General features: G+C 38.0%; 1 protein-coding gene across 2 annotated transcripts in view; it reads left to right on the top strand.

Moving 5' to 3' along the window:
- The first annotated feature begins 1296 nt into the window (after nt 1-1296).
- The window catches only part of med13l (mediator complex subunit 13-like), an 81119-nt gene continuing 69677 nt past the window's right edge, over nt 1297-12738 (top strand). For both annotated transcript variants that reach the window (XM_002939191.5, XM_004910624.4), the window contains exon 1: nt 1297-1568. In XM_002939191.5, coding sequence (XP_002939237.3) covers nt 1497-1568 — 72 coding nt within the window. In that variant the 5' untranslated portion in view covers nt 1297-1496. The remainder of the gene's footprint in view (nt 1569-12738) is intronic.

Raw genomic sequence — 12738 nt, forward strand, 5'->3', positions numbered from 1 at the left:
GATAAACTGGATGAGCATTGTTAGACTTTGCAAGGAGGTGCTCATTGTTTACAGGGGTTTATGAACCTCATTACCCTGTTAAATAATAATAAAAAAATATATATTTTTACTTAATGCGCCCGATTGTGCTTAAAAATGGTAACCCCGGTATTTTTCATCAATGTCCCATATTGTGCAGAAAATAATGTTCATATAAAAGGCAGAAAAGATGGGACAGCAATATATAAATAGATACCATCAGTAGCCAAGTAAATGCATGGCAAAGATCCCAATTCTAATTACAAGTAAAAAAGACTGCAAGGGAACATGATCGATTAGCGCAGTACAACAGGTACTCCAGATTCCATTGCACAATAGCGAAACGGATAACAATAATATAGTACAATAACCCTGCTGATTGTACTACTAATAGGCTGTATGTTCTCGCCCAGGATTCCCATACACACAGCGCCCTCGCCTGGCGTCGCACGGAACATTCGGGCAGAGGCCTGCTGTAGACACAGGGCTCGATTTGCCTCCCCCTCCTCGCCACGTGACCGGCTCCTGCCAATCGGGCTCCGTGTTGTCGCAACCGGACGCCATTGCTGCTGTCAGAGAGGCGAACCTACGGTCAGTGTGTGAGGCACAGGAGAGCGGCGGGATAGCCCGTGCCCGAGTCAGCTGTGAAGCCGGTGGGACAGGGAACCTTCCGAAGCCCTAGTGACTTCTGCGCAGGATTAGACCAGGGCCTTACAGCACAGGCTGCGCGGCATTCACCACGGAAGAGGACAAGGATCCCGCGGCCTCCTTCTGTGACCGAGAACCGTACATCTGTCGCTTCGTCCAGATATCCGTGCGGCGGGCATCTGAGCAGGGGGGCATCGCTGGCCACACAGGCGCCTCAATGACAGACGCTTGCGGGTTCTCATGTGACTGACATGGAAACGTGTCCTGTGCCATGAGTGGCACCAGTGGGGGCTCCTGTATCTGGCACCACCAGGATCCCATTGGCTAAGGATTGGTACCTGCGGGGCCCTAACTACCCATTGCCCGCTTGGCTCCTGGGCCTGTGCCCAGCACTGTGGGCGCCCATGCATACATTTGAGTGAGTGGGAGCCGGTGTCGGGGTATTGACGCCGCCAGTGACAAGCCTGCAGTATTGGATGTCGGTATCCTGGCACTGGGCGGCCTGGCTGCTGGACTTGCACTGCATTCCCTGACAAGCAGGGGGAGGCCGCACTGTTTCCTTCCTCTCTTATCCCCCGGCCCGGAGCGCCCCTCCCCCACCCGGGTGACTCATTGCTCTGCGCCGCCGGACTATCAGGAAAGTCAGGGTTTTCCTCGGCACCCTCGGGGTTTCCCGGGACATGGCCATAGTCACCGGAGCTTAGTTCTACTCGCAGCCCAACTGCGGATCTTGCGTGGATCGGACACTGCCTGCTCTCTTTCTGATCGGAAGCCCCTCATTTGAGACCTTTAGTCATGCTCAGCTTTGGTAGCCAGGCTCCCGGTGGATCATGACTGCGGCGGCTAACTGGGCGGCCAACGGGGCGAGCCTGGAGGACTGTCACTCTAACCTCTTCTCATTGGTAAATGCCATTTATTTCCCCTTTAAACGGCTCCACATCCTGAAGCCCTCCAGTTGTTGTTAAGCAGCACTTAGGCGCTGGAAGTTGTAGTTCAAGGACAGCTGGGGGGGGCTCAGGGTAGACACCCCAAGGGCCTTCCTGCTCTGAACACTGCCAATGGCTTCTAACTGCTGAATTGTCTCTCTCTGTCCTTGTCATATTGGTGATGTCATCTGGCTATTACATCTGGCTATTACATAGCCCTAGGAATATGCTCTCCACATGGGTTGCACCAGACATCTCTTTATTCTGTTTGTGGACCACTTCCACTTTGTGTCTGGAGGATGCTTGCTTTTGGTTTAGCCTTCCCATTGGCAGCAAAAACAGAATCTTTTGTCATCAAAGTATCTCTTTGATTGTAGTATTTTCCTACTCATCTTTACTTATAATAACTGCTATTTACACTGTTTACGTTGTTGATATGAATTGCTAGATTATTCAATATGTATATGTTTATTGAGACATGAGTGTCATTAAAATTCTGGATGAAAAGCTGCAGCTTCCATGAAAATGTCTATGAAGATTCTCATTCATCCAGGTCATGATATACAGTATCTAGTAGAATTAAGTCTAAAACAACTGGACTTTTCTGAGTTTTTCTTGAAAACGTTTCACCGCTCATCCAAGTGGCTTCTTCAGTTCAAATGACTGAAGAAGCCACTTGGATGAGTGGTGATACGTTTTCAAGAAAAACTCAGAAAAGTCCAGTTGTTTTAGACTTAATTCTACTAGATACTGTATTCCATGAAAATGTTGTGTTTTTGTTAGGGTATTAAAGTGTTTCCTGGTTTTGTTTGTTTGTAAGACCTGTTGTAGTTAGTCCTTCAATTTAGTGCATTTTATTGCTGACAATGTTTCATATTATACATTTCATTTGGTTTTTGCAAGTTTTCAGATTACAGTCCATTGGTAAAGACACTTTTAAGAATAGTTGTTATTGAAACTTTCAGAATATTTATCCTGAGCTTTAGTTGGTTGATTCTTTATGGAGGCCTGGTGAGATATACGAGGATGTGCTTTCTATTGGTAGTTTTATTTTTGCCCAGATTGATTTGCCTTGTATGTACTTGTTTCTTTAAAGGACATGTCCAGCCCCAAAATATTTTTGCCTAGTAAAAGAAAACATAATTCAAAGCAACTTTGCAATGTATATTCATTACAAGTTTGTAATGGTTTTTGAATTGTTTGTATATAGAATTGCTATTAAAGCAGTGTTTGCCAGTCCTTTTCTATTCTCTGCCCTGGAGCTCTGGCATTTGAAACAATTTAACACAAGCCAGCAGACTGACAGACCTGCCTTGCTGGAGCAGACTGGCTTTTGCAACATTGTTTAAAAAATAACAACCAGGAGTTCAGCAAATGCTAAAAAATGTAAAAAATTTTTAGAAACTTATTGGAAAGTTGGTTCTAATTATGTTTTGTTTTATTAAGCAAAACATTATTTTGCATGTCCTTTAAGTACACAAATGTCTGTTTATACCAGTGACAAAAAAATTAATGTTATTCAGTCAAAGAACTGAACTTTGTGTAACAGAAGAGCTGTCAGTCCAAATTATAGCTGCATGAAACATTACATTATAGTTACCAGTCTGGAGTTTTGAGTAGCACTTTTTTGTAGGCTATCACTTTGTCATCATCTTAGTTTTATTGATTTATATGTACTGCTTCTTTTTATAGTGGTCTTAAGTACATTACAAAGCAAAGAGGAGGCTGTTAACCTGCTTAAATGATTGTGCATTGTGGAAGGAAACACATGTGGGCATGTTGTTCTGTGTCTATGTGCTGTTCAATGAAGCCAGGTTGGCTCTATTGGCAACAATTTCCCAGGGGACATTTGGGGGCAGAGACGAACACCAAATGCAAGGCTGAAGTCACTAGTGGTATTTTCTCCAATGATGCAAAACAATGCTGCTGGATGTCTCTAGCGCAGACTGGCAATGACAATAATGTTAACTGACTGTCGCTGTGCACGCAGGGAAGTTTTTGTGTAGAAATCCGCACTGTATATGTAGTGACAGCCAGTTGCCATTTAAGTCTATTTCAGTCTGCACTAGATGAACCAGATATTTCTCCACTTTACAGAGATTTGCTGGAGGAGAAAATGGTGTGTGTGGAATTAGCTTAACTGTCCTTGATCAGATATTTTAGTTTACTTTGTTATTCTTTGTACTGTCTGTGGGAAAATGGACTTATGTTGGATACTGTTGTATTTGACCACAAACATTTTTCTATGTGCATAAAGGACCCACACATATACAGCTGTCATTTTTTTTGCAGTGAAGCTTTGAGCAATAATATTTTGTACTTCCCACTCCTACCCCTCAAACTTTTTTTGTTAACCTGTGAGATCATGTAAGTGTTTGTATCAGCACTAGCCCATGTGCACCATCATTTGGGAGGCTCCCATAAGTCAGTGTGATATGTTAGCTGTCTGTGGGAAATAGATAACACTTAATACACCAAACTGCACATTAATCAGACAGTCATTTTTGTATTTGTATATAATTTGTACATCATAGAATTCCAGGACTTAACCACAGGAACAGTGTATTTACCGTTTCCAAACTTTGGCTAGTCTCCAGGTTGCTCTTCCCATGCCTTGCTAATTGTATATGCTGTTGCATTTACATTTTTTAAATTACAGAGACGTGTGATTTACTGAGTCATTTTCTGCTTGTTTCCTTATTTGCTCTGTTTATAATCATACAAGGCATATGTCTTTATATGAATATATGCTCTTTTGATGTCTGAACTAGTAGTGGAGATTTTTGAAACATTTTCAGATTATTCAGCTCTGCAAGTGAAGATATTTCATATCATATTTTATACCCAGGCTTAGCTGGTCTTTTTATTTGTAGGGCTAAACTACACAGGGGAGTTTGAAGAGATTTTGTGGTTAAGACTTCATCTGATGTGTCTATAAGATCCGCTCGCTTGGCGATGTCGGCCAATGGGGCCAAACGATCGGATTACATTTGCGGCAATGGGGCAGTCGGTTCGGGGACCGCATCAACGAGCCGATGCGGTCCCCGATCTGACTGTATTTTCTAACCTGGCTGATCGAGATCTGGCCAATTTCAGGCCAGATATCGGTCGGCCAGGCCGCTCTGTTCTGCCCATACACGGGCCGATTAGCTGCCGAATCGGTCCATGGGACCAATATCGTCAGCTATAGTCGGCCCGTGTATGGGGACCTTTATGCATATGCTTGAGAAGAAAAAAATCTTGTAGACCCCATCAGATATTATCTTGTCAAATGTAGCTGCAGCATGCAGTGTTTGCATCCGACAGGCATGTTGGATGACACTCCCATGTAGTTAACATATTTCAGTCTCATTATTTTTTGACCCATGCAGCTACATCAGACTTGTAGGTCTGTTGATCTGCCAGCATCCTACCAAGTCTCCCATGTTGTTTAGCTTTTAAAGTTTCCCATTTTAACGCTAGCTCAAGTGGCACAATTGCTCCTCCATGTGTATGCTGCTTCTTTTATTGTATTGTTTAACATGTTCAGATTTGCTCGTTTGCCAAGGTCACCAAGGACTTGAATAGTCTGTTTATATCTGCCCTTGTATAGCCACCTTTAGTATCTTCTCTCACCATTCATGTGCGTCCACAAGTTTTTTGGTGACTGATGTTACTCCACTTTTTAGGAGAAGGTACAATGAAGTTAGTGAAACTATTTGTAATACTGACGTGCTTAAGATTTTTGTTTCCAACAAATCTGTATTGAGCAAAATTATAACAGTATAGCTTACAATCATCTTATATTATTTGGAAAAAAGATAATTTTAAATCAGAACTTAACATTCCACAGTAGCAATTATCACTGGGCACATTTACCAATGCTTCAAAGTTCCTTTAACAGCAGTTATGGAATGGTGTGTTCAGTTCGGCTCATATTCAAGATGTGTTCAGAGTTCTATTTTTTAATTGAGATGGGCACTTTGTAAATGGACTGAAATACTTTACCTGTGATTGATGAACTAGGACACACATTTTAAATCTCTCTAGAGGCAGGTGTGCTGTTTGTAGCCTGTAGTCCATACATGATTTTACCTCATTTAAAGAGTAATACTCCTACTTGGAACATATTCATTGTATATCTGTGCAGGAAACCGTGAACACAGGTAGAATATCTATAAAGCACTCATGTACTGTATTTATCAGGAAGAGATGTTACTCAAAAACTGTTTTTGCATAATTTTAAAGCATTATTCAGTATTTACTAAGTGCAATTTTTAAATGGTTTTAATGTAATTTTTATATTAAGTTGCAATTAAAGCAGTATTTGTTGATCCATTGCTGTGATACTTTGATACTGACCCTTGACACAATGCAGCAGAAGTCAGTTCTCTAAGTCTGGTAATGAGGTGTCTTTTTCTACATTGTTTCATGAGTCAGAACCAGAAGTCCAGAAACAGCTAGACCAATACTGCTTTCAGTAGCAATTACATTTGCAACTAACTTTAAAATCATTGAATATTTTTAACTAATGTAAAAATGTATGTGTAGGGTTGGAGCTCGCTTTTATTTGTCTCTACCTCAGGTGACAAAAGAGTTGGAAAACATGAATGAACATGAAAGAATGAGTGCCACTGCATATAGTATACTTTACATGCAGTCATCTGGCTTAATAGCAGAAAAATACCTTCTTCCAAATTTTCCCTGTGATTAAATGTGATTGCCATGTGTAAAGTGCTCAACGTGTGGTGACCCTTATTCTGCTTTTAAAGGTTTTATTGTATGCTTTGTCGCCTGTGGGAGAAATAGTGAGAAATTGCTATGTGTGCGATTGCAGGAGGGAATAACTGAGCTTTGGTAGTCAAATGATCTGCCTTGCAAGGGCTTAGCATGGAGTAGCTTAAATTTTCTTTTTGCTGTAGCTCATGAAGTAACAAAAAACAAAGATTTTTCATGATTATTTCAAGAGACAAAAATTATGTTCAGTCCTATTAATTGCACTTATGTTTAATGTTGTGGAGCTCTTTCTGCTCATTACAACCAGAATTCTGCTCTCATAGTTTTGCTGGTGGGCCTTGCTCAGCTTGCTGAGAAAGTTTTTTCCATTTTAAAGCTTGTTACATCTGTGCTGTGTTCCCACAAAGTAGGGGGGCACACAGCAGCGTCAGACACTTTTGTGGTTCGGCAACTGCTTGGCTTTGGTTTTGCATGTTTTCCTGCTGAATCTTAATGGTGCTCAAAGATGTTTGCACAGATACATAAGGCCCTCTGCCCATGCATGCCTCTTCATATTGCTAGGTGTTAGTATGAACGTGGGAAAACAAGTTAGAGTTTAGTATTGTTTGGAGGGAGTATATTTATGTTGCGCAGCATTTATTTACCTGTGTTTTTTTTACCTTCACTGATCTACTACAAGTAGAATAATGCTTACAAACACATTTTCTATGTTACAGTATATCCTTACTGTACAAAAAACAAGTCTGGTGGGATACATCTTCAGTGTAATTGTGTTTTGTTTTATATTAGCCCTTAACTGACATTTTACTGACCATTTATAGATCTAGAAAAATATAGGATAATAAATAATACTCCCATCATGCATCAATAGTAAATTTGATGTTACATTTTTCTTTTTAATCTGGCCACACAAGGGCTCTATTTTATTAAAGGAACAGTAACACTAAAATATGAAAGTGTATAAAAGTAATTAAAGTATAATGCTCTATTGTCCTGCACTGGTACAACTGGTGTGTTTGCCTCAGAAAGTCTACTATAGTTTATATACACAAACTTTTGTGTTGCCAAGGGGGCAGCCATTCAAAGGAGAAAAGGCACAGGCACATAGCAGATAACAGATAAAGCTCCATTATATTCTACAGAGCTTGTCTGTTATCTGCTATGTAACCTGTGCCTTTTCTCTAGCTTGAATAGCTGCCCCCATAGCTACACATCAGCTTATTTATATAAACTATAGTAGTGTTACTGTAGCAAATACCTCAGTTTTACCAGTGCAGGGCAACAGTACATAATATTTTAATTACTTTAAAATTACCAACAATTTTTGGCGTTAATGCTTCTTTAAAGTCTGTGGTCAAGGTCAGTGCAGTCACGGCTGATTCCCCTCATATAAATAAACAGTCCAATCAAGGTGGAGGTATTCTATATATACAGTGCATGTTTGTTTTACTGTAAACTTTGCTTACTCTTTTAAAACATTTAAAAAATTAGTTTATATAGTGCCCTAAAAAGTATTCACCCCACAGTTTAATCGCTAAAACAGAAGTAAAAATAGATCTTAGCAATAAAATAACACAAAATAATTGATTGCATAAGCACACACCCCTTTTTAATAAGGCACACCTAGGCAATCATTGGTTCATCCAATACTTTTTTTCACATAATAAGTTAGTAAATGGAGATTACCTGTATGTGGTTATGGGGTTTATGTGATTGCAATATAAGTACATGTGTATCTGATACAAGTGCTGCACCAGTTGCAGGTCAAGAGTGATGGTAATTAGGGTACTTTGTCGCCTGTGTAAAATAATCTTCCCTGTGGCAAAAACGCATCTGAAATTTTCAATCCACATTAATAGAAATCACCACATGGAAAACACTTGTAAGTAAGTTTGAACTGGTGTAATCATAGGGGGAGATTTATTAAGACACGAATGCACGGAGTGTTCACACAATTTTTTTTTGTATGCTTGTGAGAAAGATTCGGAAAGGTTCTGCCGCTGTTTACAATTGTTTGGTACGAAAATTTTGTGACTTTCAGATCGCCAATACAATATTATCGTGACTAATACGATTTTTTCGTAAGCATTTTCGTGATATTTGCGATCTTCAGAAGTGATCATATCCAATCCGAATTTATCCCATTAAATCCCATTCGGGATTCGAACTCGTGTTTTAATGAATTGGCCCCTTAGTATAATGCAAAAAAAGACATTTTCCAAAGACAAGTACCAATTCTACCATCACCCTTATGGGAGAGTGGCAAACAGAAATACAAATACAGGATGGTGTCTCTACCACCAAGTTATTAGCCTACAGCAAAGCAGTAATGGCAGCATAGAAACATAGAGACACTATGGGGCCCATTCATTAAAGTATGAATTTCGGATTGTTAAAAGTACGATTGGAAAAAATTCGGAGTAACCATGATAATTTCTGATGTATGTAAATGGAGCTAAAATTCGTGTCGTGGTTGTACGAAAATATTGTGGTTGCAAGTTTAGAAATTTTCGTATTCGAATGATCGTAAATGGTGCAAAACCTTTCTGACTTTGAAACTTCAAAGCATGATTTTGGAAGCCTTCCATAGGACTTGATAGCACTCTGCAGCTCAAACCTGGCCAAAATATAGCCACGATACCAAAGCTTGAATGAATTCCGAAATTTTCGTTGTCGTTTCGAAAAGTACAACATTTTTGTGCAATAAAGAATGTATCTCGAAAAGAATACTTTTTCAACGATATTATTGTTAACACTACGAAAATTTCAAAATTTTAGAAAAAATACAGATTTTTTCAAATCGTGGTCATCATGCTTTAATGAATGGGCCTCTATCTGTTCAGGTAGATGAATCCTTTAACTAGAGCAGTTATCTTCTTACCTCTCCATTGATAGGCTGCTGGGTTGGTTGGACATTACTAAAGAGAGCCTGGAGTTTATAGGAGCACAAGTGACAAGGGTTAGGGATTAGAAATGTATTAAAATAGCTTGCTTCATGTCATTAATTTTTTCTTTTATTATACTGCTTTGTGTTTTAGTATTTAGATACTAAAAACATTGTATTTTAAAGTACAATTGTTACATTACGCCAGGGGTCCCCAACCCTTTTAACCCATGAGCAACATTTAAATATAAAAAAAGTTCCTGGGGGTGACCAAAAAAGTCTGTTATTGGTTATTTTGTAGCCCTGTATAGACTGGCAGGCTACAGGAGACTCTGGTAGTACACATGGTCTTTATGCCTCCAAAAAAGAAATTCAAGAATGAAGACCTGCTTTGAGGCCACTGGGAGCAACATCAAAGGGGTTGGGGAGCAACATGTTGCTCGCGAGCCACTGGTTGGGGGACCACTGCATTACGCTTATAGGAATATGTGCCAGATACGTAACTGTTTTATCAAAACATTTGGTTTAAAAGAATGCTACTTGCTTTTATACTGTAAAGCATGTTGTGACAATTATAATGTCACTAAAACACAAACATCAGTTTATTATAGCAAGTCAGTTGTAAGATTTATCATATATATACCCAAACAAGGGTACAAGATAACCATTTCTGTGTTGGTTCAGTTTAATCTATTACCCATTTGTTTTGCCAGTAAACACAGGGCACTGCATCAGTCATCGAAAACTTAGGGGGACGTTTACTTATGTTCGTGTATTTTTCCAGATTCTGTTTTTTTTTTTTTTTTTTGCTTAAACATTATCTTTTGCAGAAAAACAAAATTTTCTCCATTTATTATGTGTCAAAACATGAATGTAAAAATACAAGGTCGTGTAGAAGTCAGTGGGAGCTGTTCAAGGCAATATTTTTGCAGTCTTTTTACTTCAGGGTATTGAATGCATTCTGGTGTCTGAGGTTTTTTTTTTTCTTTAGCTGTGTTTTTTTTTTTTAGAAATAAAATATTTCTGCTTTTTTCATTTGTTAGTTTAGTAGTCATAGAAAGAACTCTTAAGCTATAAAAACTCAAATAATGGTAAATCTGTCTATGGTACTAGCACACTGGTATTTAAAAATCCTGCCTGGGTCCAGCCAGAAACATAGAAGAGATATGTGGTTTATGGAAGGGAGGTGAACTAGAAGAAGGGAGGCGTAGGAACTAGAACTGAATGCTTTTCTGTATCCAGGAAGAAGTACAACAAAATCAGCTTTCAACCCATTTCTCATTACCTGCCCATGATCTGCATTGCATGGGTACTTGTTTAGTTTAGTTGCAGGAGTCTGCCTTGCGCCAGCCTTCATGTAAAGAAGGATCATGAGCTAGAATGTGTGTTGTAGTGTGTTTTTGCATATTATATTTGTTATAGTGTTTAGGAAGCTCCAACTATGTTTATGTAATACAAAAGAGCCATGAATATCCTGTAAAATATATCTTTCTAAACATTTGCTTTGTTATGTCCCTATTAATAATTGGTGTTTAGAAAATTGTCACATGATTTACTGAAGCTTATACAGGTGTGGAATCCATTGTCTGGAAACTCGTTATCCACAAGGTTACAAATTACATGAAGGCCATCTCCCATAGACTCCATTTTAATCAAATAATTTAAATTTTCTCTGTTTCTCTGTATTAATAAAACAGTACCGTGTATTGGATCCTAATTGAGTTAAAGAATTAAGCCTTATTGGAAGCAAAACAGTCCTACTGGGTTTAATATTTAAATAATATTTTTAGTAGACTTGAGGTAAAGGGATCCTAATTAAAGAAAGACCCCTTATCCAGATTACCCCAAGTCCTGAACATTCTGGATAAAGGATTCTATACGTGTATATTATAAAAAATAATCTACTCCCTGTTTTAAAATATATATTAAATATCACCTATATAAAAATAGTTGGCCTTCAGCATCATGCCTTTATATGGTCATGGAAGATAAATGTAAACTATGCTTTTTTTTAATTAGGATATGCATTTTGATTTTTTTTATGCTTTTTTTTTATTTTTGTTCTTTTAGGTAAAGCTCACATCAACTTAGAGTTTTAAATCGGGCAATTTTTTAATATGTTGTGATTTTAAATTGAATTTTTTTCCTGCAACATCCCAGTTTGACATTTAAATTTTTCTATTTTATTTTAGGGTCACTGACCCTGGTAACAAACAAAACATAGAATGTCAGTATCTAAGATGGATAGGGAAAGTCTTGAATATAAAGCTAAAGAAGAATTACAAAGGATGCCTCATAATGAGCCTTCTTTCTAGTTGCGGAGGACACTTACTCTGGATAATAGATACATTCGTTTGAATTGTATTTAATTTAGAGGCGGAATTGGAATGCAACTAATGTAGAAGCCACAACAATTAAAAAGATTGACAAAAAACAAAGTTTGTTTTATTAGCCTCATCTATACATCTAAAGTATTTTAATTTAGTTTGCATTTCCCTTTAAATAGTTTTTCAAAATATGAATGAAAAGTTCATTTTGTACACAGAATATTCTCTGTGTGTGATAATACCTCAGAGCTAGCAGTTTGACTGAATTCAAATCTGCAACAATAATATGTCTGTAATCTGATGAGTATATTTTATACTGAAACTGGATTACAGTGTTGTTTTTTAGTATTGCTTTGAAGTTGTAGATGTGCTTAAAGCCTCTCAGATGCTTCACATTGGCATTTGTTATACTCTCATTTAAATGTGTGGCCTTCAGTGTTTACACTGTTTGTGTATTTTTCAGCATGGATTTGTAGTTGCATTTTCATTCATTCATAACTTGGGAGAACCTTCTTGCGCAAGCTAGTGTGCTATGAGTATATGATGGTCCGTTTCATACTGATTCAATGCCAGATGATTTTCTCACTTTGTGTTAAATACTGGGTAGCTTTTAGGCATTTTATGCCTAGAACTGTAAACTATGCACTTTATTCTGTTTAACTCCCCTTCTGTAACAATATATATGATTTATAATACCTCACAAATTAAATATGTACATCCTTTTAGTAATATATACATTGTAATATATAAAAATTAATTTGGATTCCATATTTCTGATTTTTTTTTTTTTTTTTTTTAGCATGATTTTGTCTCAGTTAGTAGTGACCCATGTGGAAGTTCTGTTCACATTTTGCAGGTGGAAATTACATTGCAACAGTGCTTACCATGTTGGAAATTTGGTGCAAGGTGCCAATATAGAGGAACATTTTTTGGCTCATGTAGGTTGTGAAAAGATGGTCACTGTTTTTACCCAGTTGTGCGCTTTGTACTGCACCATATATTAGTAATTGAGCCATTATGTGTCATAAACATCCCTTAAACAATAGTTTATTCAGACAACCATATTTTCCAGAAGCTACAATTTCTGAAGGATTTAAAATGTGTAAATATTTATTTCTGCTTCATATTACAAAGCTGCAAATCCTTCCTAAAGTTAGTGGTTTTTAGAAAATTTCCTGAAAAGCAACTTAGAACTCGCATTTTATAGCATTGTATCTCC

This window comes from Xenopus tropicalis, chromosome 1, assembly GCF_000004195.4.
Source record: "Xenopus tropicalis strain Nigerian chromosome 1, UCB_Xtro_10.0, whole genome shotgun sequence".
NCBI classification, from domain to species: domain Eukaryota; kingdom Metazoa; phylum Chordata; class Amphibia; order Anura; family Pipidae; genus Xenopus; species Xenopus tropicalis.